The 17585-nt window shown below is 42.5% G+C and overlaps 1 protein-coding gene across 2 annotated transcripts in view; it reads left to right on the forward strand.

Annotated features, from left to right (window-relative positions):
- The first annotated feature begins 10916 nt into the window (after positions 1-10916).
- The window catches only part of CLN5 (ceroid-lipofuscinosis, neuronal 5), a 31730-nt gene continuing 25061 nt past the window's right edge, over positions 10917-17585 (forward strand). For both annotated transcript variants that reach the window (XM_018565378.1, XM_018565377.1), the window contains exons 1-3: positions 10917-11037; positions 13581-13755; positions 16793-17018. In XM_018565378.1, the coding sequence (XP_018420880.1) occupies positions 10952-11037; positions 13581-13755; positions 16793-17018 (487 nt within the window). In that variant the 5' untranslated portion in view covers positions 10917-10951. The remainder of the gene's footprint in view (positions 11038-13580; positions 13756-16792; positions 17019-17585) is intronic.

Consider the following 17585-nt stretch of genomic DNA (forward strand, 5'->3'; position numbering starts at 1 on the left):
TAAACGTAAATAAAAATAAATTTAAAAATTCCCCAATAAAAAGTATAGGGTCCCCCCCGAGCACGAATTAGCGCATACGAACTTAAACACACGTTGGGTGCACCTACGTACGAAAATGACGATTGCACTATACATGTCAGATATTGCCACGTGCACCAGAGTGAGAGCAATAATTCTTGGGCCAATATTCATGGCTAACTCTAAACTAATGACTGGGCTTTCATATACTGTATATAGTAAACTGCTAGAGGTGAAAAAACAATATGTTTAGGTTAACAAAAACTTAAAAATAATGTACATTTTATAGTTATACAAAAAGGCTTTTTTTAGGGAAGAAGTAATGGGTTAACAACTCACAGTTGTTCGGCAGCTATGTAAGTAAATTAATCCTTGAATGTTTATGCTAACAATTCCTACAGGTGTCCCAACTTTTGTGGATTACTCACGAGCCCTCTGTCTGTATAAAAGCAGTGTTGGGACAGACTGTGTTACTACATCCACTTAAGCCATATTTGGACAGTATTGCACTGCAGGTAGTAATATATTGCTCTCAAAATGGCAAGAAAAAGGCATATAATAAAGGAAGACAGACGGACCATTATAACCCTTAAAAGTGTAGATCTTTCCTTTAGAGAAATTGCAAAGAAAGCCGAGGTGTCCATGAGTCCGTGAGTACAGTTTCCTACAACATCAAAAGGCATTTGGAATTTGGAGGAAACTCTGACAGGAAGAGGCCTGGCAGACCCAAAGCCGCAACAGAATCAGAAGACAAATTTCTGAGAGTCAACAGCATGCGTGACAGGTGGCTCACAGGACAACAGCCTCAAGCACGACTTAACACTGATTGAAGTAAGCAAGTTTCAGTTTCAACTGTGAAGAGAAAACTTCAAGCTTCAGGTTTGGCAGGTCTAGTGGCAGTAAGAAAGCCATTGCTAAGATGGCAAAATAAGCAAAAGAGGTTTGTCCGGGCCATGAAACCCCACTATTGGACTACTAAAGACTAGAAGAAGGTCTCATGGTTCATCACGCAGGGTTTTTGTACACCATTAAGTAGGCAAAAGTATAGTTGACAGATGGTTTGACACCAACTGTCAAACATGGAGGAGGAAGCATGATGGTCTGCGGATGGTCTGATGGCTATATGCTTGGATTTCCACCAGTGACCTTCAAAAAAAAAGGTTGGAAACTGATGAGACATATTTTGGTTGCTGCCAGATGTCCTTGGGCATAGTACTAGAAGAAAACGTGAAGCCTAGAGATTTTACATCTGAATAGTACCTTTTAAAAGTTTTTTCCAATGTGAGAGTATCCATGTCCTCTAAATGGGCTGCAGAGCGGGTTAAGGAGTTAGGGGGGATATGTGCAGTCACGTTGCAGCATTGCATATGATGAGCGTGGTGTAACAGGTAAAAAAAAAAAATCACATTAATTGTATTAATATATATAGGATGACATTTAATTAAAAAAAATATTTTTTTTTGTACTCAATAAGAAAAATACCACCTTCAAAAGTATCTTTATATACAGTATGTGGGGGAAATGTACAGTTGATATTATTAAACCATAAACTGTTTAAAAGAATCTGCTACATTCTAAAATATAAGTATTCTCCTAAGTATTTTTAGTCTTGGGACTTACTAATACAGTAACATCCGCACATGAAAAGTGTGATACATTTTTATTGGTTACCAGAAAGCAAGGTAGCCAATGCCTTTTGGAATTACCTCATTGCGACCGGTTGCTGTGATTAACCTCAACAACAGAGAACAACGTAAATCACAGCATTGCAACACAGTGTCACAAACATATGTTTTGCGAAATGCTAAAAATACTTTCCTAATATTGCCTTTTGTTAACGGATGACCACAGTCCTCCCTTACCCTCCGCATACCCATACAGTATGTGATGTCAAAGAGTCTTCGTTTGGTTATAGCCATCACTAATTAATTAAATAGCAAAAAATTAAAACTAGTAACAAGACCATACAGTGGTTTTTGCAAAGATGTTCTTTCTTATTGAATAGGGTTGGGGGCTAAGAAAAAAAGACTGATAAAAAATCAAATAAATGTATGAACTTAAAACATTAGCTTAAATAACACAAGATACAATTGACTCAAAACCATTAGTGATTTCCTTTACAATTACTGGGGAAGTTAGGATAATTTTAACCACATTTTGAAAACACTTCTGTTGGATTTAGAAAATCTTATCCAAAACTGTCCTATAAGAAATGCTTCTGATAAGCAATCTGTACTTACATGTCAAATTGAAGTTGAAGCAGATCTCTGCTTCATCAGCTTCTTCAGGGGGGTCCTAGGTGACATTAGGGGTCTTGGAGACCCCTGATGTCTTCATAAAGAGGACCTGTCACTTATTTTGCTATCACATATAGGGGTTTCTTAGCCCCCTCTGTGATAGCAATAAAGTTAAGTAGAAAAAAAAAATAGGAAAAAAATTTAAAGTTTCCCCAAAAAGTCCCCACCCCTACATACACGCATGTAAACATGCGTCAGGTGCGCATACCTGCAAAAACGACAATTGCGCACATTACGCCGCACATGTTACATATCGCCGCGAACGTCGCAGTGAGAGCAATAATTTTAGAGCTATCAATCACTGATAACACTAAACTGATGAGCGGTAAAAGCTTTTAAAGCGTCGCCTATGGCCAACTTTGCTAGTTTTTTGCGACTTCGCAAGTGCGCGCAATTTTTAAGCTTGACATGTTTGGTGTCTATTTACCCGACGTGATATATTTTACCACAAAAGTGGGTAATATTAGTTGTTTTATAACATAATGTAAAAAAAAAAAAAAACTTTTTTTCCCCAAAATTTTCAGTAATTTCTCCTGAAATTAGTAAAAAATAAAACCCGCAGTGGTGATTAACTACCACCAAAAGAAAGCTCTATCTGTCCCCAAAAAATGGTATAAGATTCATTTCAGTACAGCATTGTATGACAGAATAAATGTCAGTCAAAGTACCGCAGCGCTGAATACTGAAAAATGGCCTGGCCAGGAAGGGGGTGTAAACACTTGGTCTTCAAGCGGTTAATATTTATATGTCTTCTGTTGATTTTATTACCCTACAAATTGTGGTGTCATCGGCAAAAACTGAAATATCACTATTAATATCAGTTCCAATATCTTTGATGCATTGTTGTTGCATTGAGTTCGAGTTCGAATGCAAACTTTTTCCATGTTCTAAAGTTCGAATTCGAACCGAACACGGGGGTTTTTGGCCCATCACTAATTAGAATAACTGAGTCCTGTATCCGTTATTGAATGCTAAAGAAAATATGTTTAAGTTTTGCATTATGTATTCATTTTTTCCTTGACTAATCTTTGCATGAAATATTACAAAGCATTTTTCATCACATTGCAGAACTAAGCAGATCGGTACTGAGAACTATACTTTATTTCAGGAAGTTGTAAAAATGTTTCTTGGAAACACAAAGCTTCATGAAGAGAACAGTTTCCGTTTTCCGACTAACTTAAATACAAAGCTTTATGCAGAGAACACAGTTTCCCTTTTCTGAATATCTTTCACAAAATAAAGCTTATGTCTATGTTTCACTACCTGCATTAAAGGAAAGTAATGCTCTACCCAAATGGTTCTCAGGCATGTTGGCCAATCTTTTCCTAAATGTGGGTGCCCTATACATTTTTTTTTCCTTGATTTAGCTGCTGACTCTATCCTGCTTTTACAGGAAATAAAGAAAGTAGATTTTCCAACTTCTAAAAGGTATGGACTACAATCTCGCGTTTAGTTTACTCATTTGTATCGAGATTGTAGTCCATCACAGGAGCAAGCTTGAAGCGGTGATTACTTTACAACACACACAGGGACCATGGGGAACAAAAGTAGCCACCCTCTAGAAGGAAGGACAGTGTCAGCACCAATTCAGAGATGATCTGAAGATCTATAGCGAAGTGATGCAAAAATAAGGTCCAGTTTTGTTAACAGTCAGGGTACTTGAATGCATTTTTAAGATTTAACTCCTGAGTTTAGAGTCACTTTAATGCTTTTTCTCATTTATTTTAATTGTGCTGCTCAATGCACATTTCTAAATCCTTCTTCTTCTTTTTTTGGCCACAGACCCCTATATGTTGCCTTTAATTTGGTATTAAAATAAGGATAAACTAAATAGAGTGGGAATATGTATAGAAAATGAAAACAAAATGCCTACCTCTACAGATTAATAAAGCAATATGACACACAAACAATACATGAAGCACCTACAGCACCAAAATGGTAAGGTGCTACACAATAATGGCTGCAGTGCCTGTGGCCACACTATTAAATGTGTTTCTCTGATTGAAAATCTGTATGGAGACATACAGAGCAGGAAGAGAAGGGGAATGACTCAACCAGTATGTGTAGTCTTTGCTTTAGCTGCCAACCTCTATAAATAACTGGCTTGTAAAATGGACTCTGGATCTCCTGGCTGGTTAGAAATCATATATATACACATCTTTTACATTTTATGGGTCATGCACATGGCCGCCTGAGGCCGTGCAATGAAAATTCAGGCATATAATCCCCTACCAGGGAGCCACAGGTGCTGCATACAGCCGCCCATAGCAATCAATGGTTGTATGTGTATATACACTGAACCTGCATAAACACGCACATGCGAACACACGACCCCAAACCAGAGGCGTAACTAGAAAATAGATAATAAGGGCTGATACCGACACTTTAACTTTCTAAAAGGAAATGGCTGCCTGAGGTCTCCTACTTTCTGGGGACCTATGCAGCCTCCCTGCGAACCACGGTGCCTGTTTACAGTGTCAGCCGCACATCTCCTCCTTCCTGGGGAACCACTTCACCTGCACCTGCCCACTGATGAGACCCTGCACAGCACTCTTGAGACCCTCCACAGCCCACCTGAGACCCTGGAGACATCAGGCCGCCACCCCGGAGCAACATAAAGTTTGTATCTTCATATTGTTCTGCATTGCTGTATAATGTGTTGCTGGTATTTGTAGTCCTCTGTAGCTGGTGCTATTCTGCATTGCTTTATAATGTATTGCTGAGATTTGTAGTCATCTATAGCTGGTGGTATTCTGCATTGCTGTATAATGTATTGCTGAGATTTGTAGACCTCTATAGCTGGTTGTATTCTGCATTGCTGTATAATGTTTCCCTCGGATTTGTTGTCCCTCTAAAGCTTGGAGTCAGTGGAAAAACTACCAGGGTTGCAGAGGTTGCAGCTGTGACCAGACCATGGTGCTCCATCACTATCCTAAAATCATTAGTCTGTATTGTTTTAGAAAAACTATCACATGACACTAAAAAAAATATGGGTAATTGTTAATGGCAAGTTCTTGAGGAAAAGTATCAGTACTCCTACTCGGTGTGGAAAAAATGGTACCGGTGCATCCCTACTAGAAACCTCAGGGCCCCGATGCAAGAAACCATGAAGGACCCCCTACTAAGCATGATTTTGGTACTTTTTTTTCAATAAATAATTGTTGTAAATGGCTGTTGTTGTTAGCATAACTAAGCATATTGTTACCAAAATGTATCCTGCAACTACTGTAAATCATGTTACCATCGCTGGTGGAACTACCAAGGTCACAGCGGCATATTTAGGAATTCTAAGTATAGTACTCATTTTTTAACCCGTTCGCTGCCAAGATTAGTTAAAACCCCCAAAACATTTTATATATATATACACACACACACACACACACAAATGTATTAACCCTCTCTTGGCATATTTCCTATTTTGTTGTATTACGACCTGGAATTAACATTGATTTTTGGGGGGTTTGTATCATTTGATTTACACAACATGCCTACCACTTTAAAGATGCTAAATATTTTTTATTGTGATACAAATAAGAAATAAGACATTAAACAGAAAACTTAAAGTGACATTAAACCCTCAGATTTTTTAACATAAACCAATACTGTAATGTGTGCCTTACTGTAATCCATGGTAGTTTCCCTTCTCTTTTCTGCTCTTCCTTTTAAATCCTCATGTCTTCTCATGCTGGAGGAGAACTTCCCTTTGCAGCTCAGGGCCTCTTCCTGTAGTGCTGGCTCAGGTTACAAACCAATACACAGACACCATATATCCATTCCTGAGACAAGGCAGTCTGCTGCAAAACAGAAGGTCTGCCCAGCATGAGAACAGATACAGATTTAAAAGGAAGAGCAGCAAAGAGAAGGGAAACCACCATGGATTACAGTAAGACACACATTACAGTATTGTTTTATGTTAAAAAATCTGAGGGTTTAATGTCACTTTAAGTATGCATAACTGTTCACCCCCACAGTGACTACTTTGTAGAGCCACCTTTTACAGCAATTACAGCTGCAAGTCTATTGGGGTACGTCTCTATGAGCTTAGCACATCTAGCCACTGGGATATTTGCCCATTTTTCAAGGCAAAACTGTTCCAGCTCTTTCAAGTTTCGCAGGTGTAGAGCAATCTTTAAGTCATGCCACATTCTGAATTGGATTGAGGTCTGGGCTTTGCCTAGGCCAGTGGTGGCGAACCTTGGCACTCCAGCTGTGCCAAAACTACATATCCCAACATGCATCTGCCCCTGGGAGTTATGTCTGTGGCTGTCAGAGCCTTGCAATGCCTCATGGGACTTGTAGTTCCAAAACAGCTGGAGTGCCAAGGTTCGCCATCACTGGCCTAGGCCATTCCAAGACATTTAAATGATTCCCCTTTAACCATTCGTCTGTTGCTTTAGCAGTATGCTTAGGGCATTGTCCTGCTGGAAGGTGAACCTTCGTCCCAGTCTCAAATCTCTGGCAGACTGAAAAGTTTTCCCTTAATAATTTCCTTGTATTTACCGCCATCCTTCATTTCTTCAATTCTGACCAGTTTGCCAGTCCCTGCCGATGAAAAACATCCCCACAGCATGATGTTGCCACCACCATGCTTCACTGTGGGTGTCGGGATGGTGTTTTCGGGGTAATGAGAGGTCTTGGGTTTGCGACAGACAGGTTTTCCTTGAAGGCCAAAAAAAATAGATTTTAGTTTCATCTGACCAGAGTAACTTCTTTCATATGTTTGGGAAGTCTACCATATGCCTTTTGGTGAACATCAAATGTGTTTGCTTATTTTTTTCTGTAAGCAATGTTTTTTTTCTGGACACTCTTCCATGAAGAAGGACAGCTCCACTAGTGTTCTGCTTAAAGTGGTCCTATGGACCGATACTCCAATCTCTGCTGTGGAGCTTTGCAGCTCCTTCAGGGTTATCTTTGGTCTCTTTGTTTCGTCTCCAAATATAATGCCCTCCTTGCCTGGTCCGTGAGTTTTGGTGAGCAGCCCTCTCTTGGCATGTTTGTTTTGGTGCCATATTCTTTCCATTTTTTAATAATGGATTTAACGGTGCTCCGTGGGATGTTCAAAGTTTTTGATCTTTTCTTATAACCCAACCCTAATCTGTACTTCTCCACAACTTTGTCCCTGACCTTTTTGGAGAGCTCCTTTTTGTCTTTATGGTGCTGCTTGCTTGGTGGTGCCCCTTGCCTAGTGGTGTTGCAGACTCTGGGGCCTTTCAAAACATGTGTATATATATATAATGAGATCTTGTGACACTTAGATTGCACACAGGTGGTCTTTATTTAACTAATTATGTGACTTCTAAAGGTTATTGGTTGCACCAGATCTTATGTAGGGGCTTCATACCAAAGGGGGTGAATACATATGCACGCACCACTTTTCCATTTTTTACAATGATTTTGAAAGTTATTTTCTTGATTTCACTTTACTTTACCACTATTTTGTGTATGTGTCTATTATGTCTATTACATGTAATCCAAATAAAAACACATTTTAATTCCAGGTGGTAATGCAACAAAACAGGAAAACAGAAAAAAAAGGGGATCAATAATTTTGCAAGCCACTGTATATATTCTGAAAGCAAAAACCCTGTAGAATAAAATGGTGGCGGTTGCAAATTTTTACATTGTACGATATTAGTGCAAACCCAAAATATTAGTTAAAAATACACAAGTTAATTTTAGTGCCTATAAACACAATATAATACCCAATTTTTAAAGAAATATAAAAGATAAAGTTATGACAAGTAAATAGATACCCAACATGCCCAGGAAATAAATGGTGTGTGTTTGTGAAACGGTGACAAAATACAGTACCCCAAATTGTCCATAGGCAACACTTTGAAAGCCCCTACAGGTCATCAGTTTAGAGATATTGGTGAATATTGGCCCAAGAATTATTGCTCTCACTCTGGTGCATGCGGCCATACTTAACATGTGTAGCACGATCGTTGTTTTCATACATAGGCACACCTGATGCGTGTTTACATTAATATGCATGTGCTCATAGGGGCGCGGGACTTTACTTTTTTTATTTTTATATTTTCTAATATAATTTTATTCCTTTAAAACTTTTTTTTTCCTTAACTTAATTGCTATTACATATGGGAGCTTGCAAGCCCCCTATGTCATAGCACATTGGAGGTGACAGATTCTCTTTAAAGGAGAACTATGGGGTTAAGGCTTTTCCCCATAGTTCTCCTTAGGGTAACGGGAGGACACAAACTAGCATCCTCCCGTCACCCTAGGCTCAGTATAGCGCGAGCTGTAGCTTGCGGTATACTGAGGCGCCGCAGTATACCGCGAGCTGCTGCTCGCGGTATACTGAGACGCCGCAGCTGAAGCGGATCCCGGCACAATTGTGCCGGGATCCGCCCAGATGTATGACTGACAGCTGGCTCTGCCTATCTAGAGGACGCGAAGCCAGCTGTACCCGCACCCTCCCCGTCCGTTCCGCCAGCCCCTCCCCTGTCACGGCAGAGAGCCGTGACAGGATCGAGAGGTGAGCGAACGCCGGTATGTGCTCGCTCACCTCCCGATCTACCGAGCCGACCTGTGACAGTTTCATTGTCACAGGTCGGCTAGAACTATGAGGTGAGTGAAAAGCACTCGCCTCATAGTTCTCCTTTAAGGTGACATTAGGGGTCAATTAGACCCCTGGTGACACCTTTCCACTCCAAAGAAGCTATTGGAGTGCAGATTGTGCACCAATAGCTTCATACAGGGAATGACAGCTGAGGGACCAGAAGTGATCGCTTCTAGCCCCATTCAGTGGGGATGAGATTTGCAAACAAATGTTTGCTGGTCTTCTTCCCCGCTTCAAGCCGACACCCGTGGTGCCATTCCCAAGCTCACAGGAAGGGCAGCAGGGCCCAGGAAGCAAGGCTAGACAAAACAAGCACTTAACCCTTGCAGTTTGGGGTAGCACCACTGCAAGGATTATGTTTTCTACTGCCCAGAGATCTTTTTTAAATTCGGAAGGTTTTTAAGCTATTTCAAATGCGGATGAAATCACTTACAATGGATGCTGCTTTTTGATGTTTCAAAGTTTCAGTTTCCTGCAGAATCATCTGGTCCCCTGAGCACTGGACCTGATATCCTGTTTTAGGGTGGCTTATTTTCCTTGCACGGGCCTATGGACCCACCCTTGTGTGCTAGATGTGTTTCCACAAATATACAGATGCAACAAGGCAAGACACACCCCTTCTCACTGCTCCTCCTTCCTTCTCCAAACTGGCAGAAAACAAACTGCTAGAGACTGCTTTGTCTCTTGTGATTTTGCACTGGACAGGAAGTTCAGGGAAGCTGAGCTGAGAGAGTTGGATGACTGTAAGTGTTTGGGCAATCATTTAAAGACATGCTTTGCTGGACAATATACATTTGTTTTATTTTGATTCATTATTGAAAAAAGTTCAAGACCTTAAAGGAGAACTACGGGGTCAGGGCTTTTCCCCATAGTTCTCCTAAGGGTCACGGAGAACACAAACTAGCATTCTCCCGTGACCCAAAGCTCAATATAGCTCGCGGTATACTGAGAAAGCCACAGCCGGGTTAGATCCCGACAATACTGTCTGGATCCACCCAGCTGCGGGATTGACTGGATAGGCAGAGCTGTGCCCGCCCCCTCCCCGTCCGTTTTGCCAGTCAGCGCTGGAGGATCGGACATGGGAGGGGGGGAATCCCTGCAGGGAGCTGTGAGTGACAGTCACGGCTCTCTGCAGGGATAGATCGAGAAGTGAGCGAGCGACAGTATGTGTTCGCTCACTTCCCGATCTACTGAGCCGACCTGTGACAGTCTCATTGTCACAGGTTGGCTCAGATTATGAGGCTGAGTGGAAATCACTCACCTCATAGTTCTCCTTTAATGGTGCTTTAAACAATCATTTTACTAGGGGATGTGCCCTTCACCTCCATACTTTGTACTACAAGTACAAAGTATTCTTTGTCATATCAGAAACATGAGCATCAATAAGCCTTTAAAAGGTGATAAAAACTGGACCAGCTGCAAAACTGTTAACCCCTCACTGCATGCTGCACATTTTATTTTAGAATTTGCATTGATTTTCCATAGGCTTATATTTGTCCTATTAGTCTATAATGTGCATTTTATCATACATATAATAATAGCTAAAATTGGTCCAGCAGCAAAAGCATGAAACCCTCGGAGCACCCTGCTGCCAGTATTTTATATCACCTCATTCCCAACACATAGGACACTGTGCAAATAAAGGCCATATATTGCGAAGCATCCACACTCCAGCCTCTTCCACTGTATACTAATGACCTCTGCCCTGGTACCGCCCCCTACACTCGCTCCTCCCTTCTCCACCCACTTCCCGCCCTATCACCAATGGCATCACTGCCCGCAATAATTCCTTGGCAGCCATCTTTGATTCTGGCGAGAGAGGACCTCGCGAAAATGATACAATGTAATAATAAAACGAATACTTTACCCGCACACGACTATAGAAAATGATTACTAAAACGAATCCTAGAAACAGCTTTGAAAAGGGAAGTACAAGAAAGCCTCCCTGGTCATTTGACTAACTTCCTGTTGATGTGACGACGGCCGCAGACTTCTGTCACTGGTGAACTTCATTAATCAGGGGTCCTCGGGGTGTATGTGACAGGGAGCGAGAACTATGACACGGGGGACACTTGCCTTGGTCCTGATTGGGGTGTCAGTGTGCGCTGTGGCTGGGTTGCGGTTGTGGCCAGTGCCATACAGGTAAGTCCTTCCTATACTGGACTTCTATTACCAGCTTACTGCCGTGCATTGAATCATTCTATACTTGATTTAGGTGAGTGAAGCACACTAAAACATGCCAGGGATGCTTCTTGCAGTTATTAAGGCTCTCTATAGTCAAAGGGACATGTGCAAGATATTTTTCTGGCATAAAAAGTATTTTTCTACAATGATAATAATCCATATCAAGTGGAGCTGAACCCTGGGAAGTACAGGAAAAACTGCACTTGTTGTATGTCAAAGTACCCCCCTCCCCATCCCATTGCCCAACCTTCCTCACCCCACCCCACCCCAACCCCCTTCTCCCCTCTTGAATGTAAATAAATAACTGCTTTAATAAGAGGGCTTCCTGGGGAGACCTCTCCTAGATGATCTTTTGCATATTAAATCTTCCAGTCTACCCAAATTTCCTCTCATCTGGGACCCATCACACAACGTCTCCTACGATTTGGACTTATCTGTCCACTCTACCTTATGTGACCATACTCCTAGAGCAGGGGTAGGCAACCTTGGCTCTCCAGCTGTGCTGAAACTACACTCCATTCTTTTCTCTTCCTCCCTCTCACCCTCTTCCTTCCACCCTTTTCCATCCTACCGCGCTCTTACTTCCTTCCCCTTACCCTCTTTCTTCCTCTCACCCTCTGCCTTTCTTCCTTCCAACCTTTTCCTTCCTCCCTCTCACCCTCCTCCTTCCCACCCTTTTCCTTCCTCTCTCTCACCCTCTTCCTTCCTCGCTCCCTCTTCCTTTTTTTTTTCTTCTCCCTACCACCATTTTACTTCCTCCCCTTTCCTTGCTTCCTTCCTCTTACCCTCTTCCTTCCTTCCTCCCTTTTTCTGACTTCCTTCCATTCTCTCCCTTTTTCTGACTTCCTTCCATTCTCTGACTTCCTTCCATTCTCTACAATTAACTCCATGACATGAGAGGCTACCACCTAAAATTGGTGGAGAAAACATTTCAGCACAAGGGGCGAAGGGGTTTCTTCTCAGTTAGATCAGTCAGGGTCTGGAATTCGCTGCCACGTGCTGTGATTTCGGCTGATAGTGTGGAATCATTCAAGAGGCGATTGGACAATTTCCTCAGGGACCGTAATATACAGGGGTACAGGTACTTTTAAGAATGAGAATACACATACGCACACACCAGTAGGACCATACACATACACACAATAGGTTAAACTTGATGGACATATGTCTTTATTCAACCTCAAAAACTATGTAACAATGTAACCCTCTTCCTTCCTCCCTCCCTCCCTTTCTGTTCCTTTCTACCTTCCCTTCTTCCTCCTCCTGCCCTTCATGTAACCTATCCTTCTGCCCCCACTCCCTTTCTTTCTTCTTTCTCCATACTCCCTCGCCCCCTCCCCTATACGTCCTTCCTTCCTCCCTCTCACCCCCTACCTTCCTTCCTCCCTCCTTCCCACCCTCTTACCTTCTGTCTTTGGGGTGCCATTCCAATGAATGGCAACGCAGTGCACTTCCCGCACAAGAATGCGTGGTAGGTACGATTGTGTGGTATAGTGCGGTAATCGCACAGGACTGTGTGCTTAACGCATTGTACTGTACTAGTGTGAACAGGCCCTCAAAAACACTGACAGACACACAGAACCACAGACACAATCTCACACGCACATACACAGTCCCCCCAATTTTTTTTTCTTTAAGATCCACCCAGTCTCTCTACTATGAGAACTGGAGTGGATCCTCAGCCTGGGGTCCAGTGTGGGCTGCTGTGCTGTGAACGAGCTCCGCCCATATGAGGATTGCTTGTACAGCTCCCATGTGCGTCTTGTAGAGGTGTTGGGAGCCAGAATGTGACATCACTCCGGTCCCGGGACTTCTACAGGGCATGCAAGAGAGCTGTAAGCAATGCACCTATGGATTGAGCTTCCTCACAAACATACCCCCAGCCCACCCCACCTCAAGCTGACACTCTGCACTGAGCAGCAAATTTTGAATGGCTGCTCGGCACGAGAGCTGACATTGCTGCGCTAGGGTGAGACTGAGGAGCCTCCCGGCTTGCACAATGAAAGGAATGCAGCAACACACTGAACACGGGGTTGTGAACCACAGTTTCAAAGTATTTGTGTGCAGATGACGCGGCTATGTGGGCATAGCCATGCCAAATAAAAACTGACAGGAGCCTGTGGGGTGAAGAACCCTGTGATTCAGGTAAGGAGGGGGGGGGGGGCAAGATGGAGGTGAGGGACTGCCAATATGACTATGTTTCTTTCCTTTTACACCCTGAATATGTGTGTAACATGAAACATGGTACTAAAGGTAAATTAAGCCTTTAAACAGGCAGAAGGTGTGTTATGTAAAATGTACACTCACTTCCCCCTTAATAAACCATGCTTAGTGGAGTTCCCCTTTAATATATCAATCATTGTATTACATGCATACAGTAGGTGATGTGTACATTTAACATCAAAGGTGATGTTTGTTGTTTTTTTCTTTCATACTCAAATTGCTGCAGTTCATAATGCTCTTTTCAAAGTAATCATTTCATGTCCACTTTATATATGCAGACGATTTGACTACCGTCCTAAGTCGGATCCCTACTGTCGAGCCCAATATACATTTTGCCCTACTGGATATGCAGATGGCTCTATTCCCTTGATGAAGGATGAAGACACTATTGAGGTTTTCCGACTACAAGCACCAGTTTGGGAATTCAAGTATGGAGATCTGCTCGGTCATTTTGTACGTGTACTTTGTTTATTTACAAATGTTTTATATAAAGGATCACAGATCACAAAAGTCAGACATTTGTGCTTATCAGAAAATTCAGTGCAATACAATTGTATTACACATTCAATACACTTAAAGTTTCTGTTTTCCATCTGCTGACTGTAGAGGCAAACTCCTTTAGGCCCCTTTCACACAGGCTTTCTGATCCGGTCCACCTGTCCGTTTTTCAGGCGGCCCCGATCGAAAGCCCAATGTTAGTCTATGGAAAGCCGGATCTAAATGGACGGGCATCTCTTAGCACATTTGATTACACATGGTTCTGGCCAGGTCCAGAAAAACAAATGGATCAGAGATCTGTTTCCCCAGACCTAATCGTACCAGATTGGGGGTAACCGGATACAAATGAAGGCACATCTGTTTAGATCTGGCTGCCCATACACTAATATGGGTCCAGTAATGTCAGTTTTTTTACTCCATTGCAAGATGCTGGAAAAAATTGGACGCACACGGATGTCACAAAGAGGACATCCGTGACCAGACAGTGTGAAAGGGGCCTTAAGGTGCCCATACACTCTTCGACCTCCATTCGGAAATCTTCCACGAATGGTCTTTCGAATGAAAATCGAACAGTTGATGGGACACCAACACATTTTTTTACTGTAATCCCGTTCAAATTTTTTCAAAGGGTGAGGCTGGAAAACTTTTTTTGATTCGAATGAAAATCGATGGATTAGTGGCATTTTTGTACGCAATAAATCGCAGCAAGAACACTGCACATGCACAAACAAAAATTTGTTCTGACGATCAGCAAAATTCAGTGAGTTAGTATTGCTAACAAACGATTATCGTAATCAACATTGGTCTGTGCATGATGGGGTATTTGAGCTAGAATCGAAGGAGGGTTCTTGGCAGCAACTAAAATGTATAGGTGTATGGCCAGCCTTAGGCTTCATGGCTTTAGATTCTATACAGTACTAAGGTCTCATTCACACAGGGAAAAGAGGTCTTTTTGTGGATTCCTGCAGCAGGTATCATAGGTGGTCCTTTCTGCCAATGTTCAGATGTAATTGCACAAGGATCAATCACCCACAGTTAGGGACAGATGCAAACAGGAATCCACAGCCAGACCTCTTTTCCTCGTGTGAATGAAGCCTACAAATCACAGTTGATCACAACATTCAAGCCAAGTGTTGTTAATGTCTGTATCCATCGACATATATTGGTTTCACTAAAGAATAAGGGGGTTAGCCACAGAGGAGCCGAAGGATCCAGCCGTAGCTTCAGCTGATCCTTCGGCTCTCTTCGGCCATCGGAGTCGAACTGAAGGACTGCTGTAGCTGCAGTATGGGCTATTTACTATAGCCCGCAGCCGAGCCGAAGGCATATGCTACATTGTTTGGCTCACTTCACTTCGGCTAGGTTATTCACTCGGCGGCCTTCGGCAGCTTTGTGATTAACCCCCCAAGTGTTGTATCAGAAATGATTTGTGCACAATGTCATAGTGCTACACAATTAATTATGGGATGGTATGATGGTTTCACAAATAATGCATTGTAGCTAATGAATTTAGAATGGACACCATCCTGATAGGACATCTGTGTATTCCCCAGCCTGGGATTGAGATATCTTTGTAGGCTGCTGAAGTTGCAGTCTGGCTGGGATGATTGTTTCATTTCTCTGTTCTGCATATTATATTAATATGTCTGGTCCTGTGATTCCTCTCACCATGGCACTGCCAAGAATCTTTCATTTCCACTGTATCAGATGGCTTGCGAGAATATGTTTTTAGTATGGAAATGGAATGTTGTGCATATTAAAGCTGAACTCTGGACACAAAAACTTTAACTGAAATATATTTTACAATAGCCACAAAGGAAATAAATCTGCTTTGTGTGCACCCAGTGCTTTTGCAAACCCGATTATTGCCTTGTAAAAGTAGTAGTATCATAATCACTGTGCTGCACATAGCTTGTACAGAGAGCAAAGCTGAAGGAGGGATCCAGCAGGTCATCTCACTGCTGGATCCCTCCTTCAGCTCCTTTTACTGCCTGCAGTAAAACTATTATTATTATTATACAGGATTTATATAGCGCCAACAGTTTGCGCAGCGCTTTACAATATAGGGAAGACATTACAATTACAATACAATTCAAGACAAGATGGTAAGGAGGGCCCTGCCCCTGAGGGCTTACAGTCTAAAAGGGAGGGGCAAGTGATACATGAGGAGGTAGCAGTGTGGGGATGAATTGTCTGAGAAAGTGATAGTTCAGCGGTTAGGTTGTGGTGGGGTAGGCTTCCCTGAAGAGATGAGTCTTAATGGTTTGCCTAAAGGCAGTCAGAGTGGGAGATAGTCGGACTGGTTGGGGTAGAGAGTTCCATAGGATGAGAGAGGCTCTAGTGAAGTCTTGGAGGCGAGCATGGGAGGAGTTGATGAGGGAGCTGGAAAGCAGAAGGTCATTTGAAGAGCGGAGGGGACGGTTAGGGTGATACTTTAAGACAAGGTTTGAGATGTAGCCGGGGCAGAGTTGTGGATGGCTTTGTAAGTGGTTGTTAATATTTTGAACTTTATCCTTTATGCTATTGGAAGCCAGTGCAGGGATTGGCCGAGGGGGATGCAGACACTGAGCGGTTGGTCAGGTGGATGAGTCTAGCAGCTGCATTCATGATAGAGTGAAGGGGGGATAGTCTGTGTAGTGGAAGGCCAATGAGGAGGGAGTTGCAATAGCTAAGGGGGATGGATACAAGACCAGTCACTGTGCACAAGGAGAGAGAGTAGCAGTGGCCGGTCTTTATTACAGCAATCTCCCGCACAGAGTAAAAGTTTCACGCTGGAACATTGCACAGATTTGGAGGAAATACACGAAACACAGCAAGATTTAAGTACGAGTACAAATGCCTCTTGTATTTAGCAATATTTGCTTGTCCTAGAGTTCAGATTTAAATACTTACCATTTATATGCATTGCTATAGTAGACTTGGTTTTGCAGACAATATGAGTTTATAATGTTTTTTTACCCAAAGTCTTTATTGTTTCTTTCTTTTCTTGTAGAAAATTATGCATGATGCGGTTGGATTCAAGAGCTCCTTGACGGGGAAAAATTACACTGCAGAATGGTATGAGCTTTTCCAACTTGGTAACTGTACATTCCCTCACCTACGGCCTGACATAGAGGAACCATTCTGGTGTAACCAGGGAGCGGCCTGCTTCTTTGAAGGAATAGATGATGAACACTGGAGGAGTTATGGCACTTTAGTTCCAGTAACAACAATCTCAGGTAAAGACACGCATGTTAGACAATGGTTCAGTAGCCTCATGTCTACAAACTGTGGGACAGGAATGTGGACATCTTCAGACATCTAACTTATGTTCTAGCCAAAGCAAGAGAAAATTCTGATTGTTTGCTTTGTGCGGCTACAATTCCCTAGTCAATATATACCCCATCACGAGGTTTCTGAAAACTTGGTCTGCTGTGTGCAACCATCAGGAAGTTTGGAGTTTTTGCACTTTTGACCAGCTAATGTAGAATATTACACTTCCCTTTTTTAGTGACCTGTGAGTTATAGGCACTTGTGAAATCTCCTAGGTTCTTTTTCTGTTACACCTCAGAATGACTGCCGTACACACCCCAGGGCCTGCACCCAGTCAGGCTAGTCAGTAGTCATTGGGAGTAAAAAAAATGGCCTGATTACAGTAGTCAATGGGGGTAATACATGCCCCTGGATCAGTGGGAGTAATACATGTCCCTGGATCAGTGGGAGTAATACATGTCCCTTGATCAGTAAGAGTAATAAATGCTCCTGAATCGGGGGGGGGGGGGGGGGGAAAAAATAGCCCGTGGGGC

The sequence above is a fragment of the Nanorana parkeri genome, unplaced genomic scaffold (assembly GCF_000935625.1).
Source record: "Nanorana parkeri isolate BGI_ZX_2015 unplaced genomic scaffold, ASM93562v1 scaffold838, whole genome shotgun sequence".
Taxonomy (NCBI): domain Eukaryota; kingdom Metazoa; phylum Chordata; class Amphibia; order Anura; family Dicroglossidae; genus Nanorana; species Nanorana parkeri.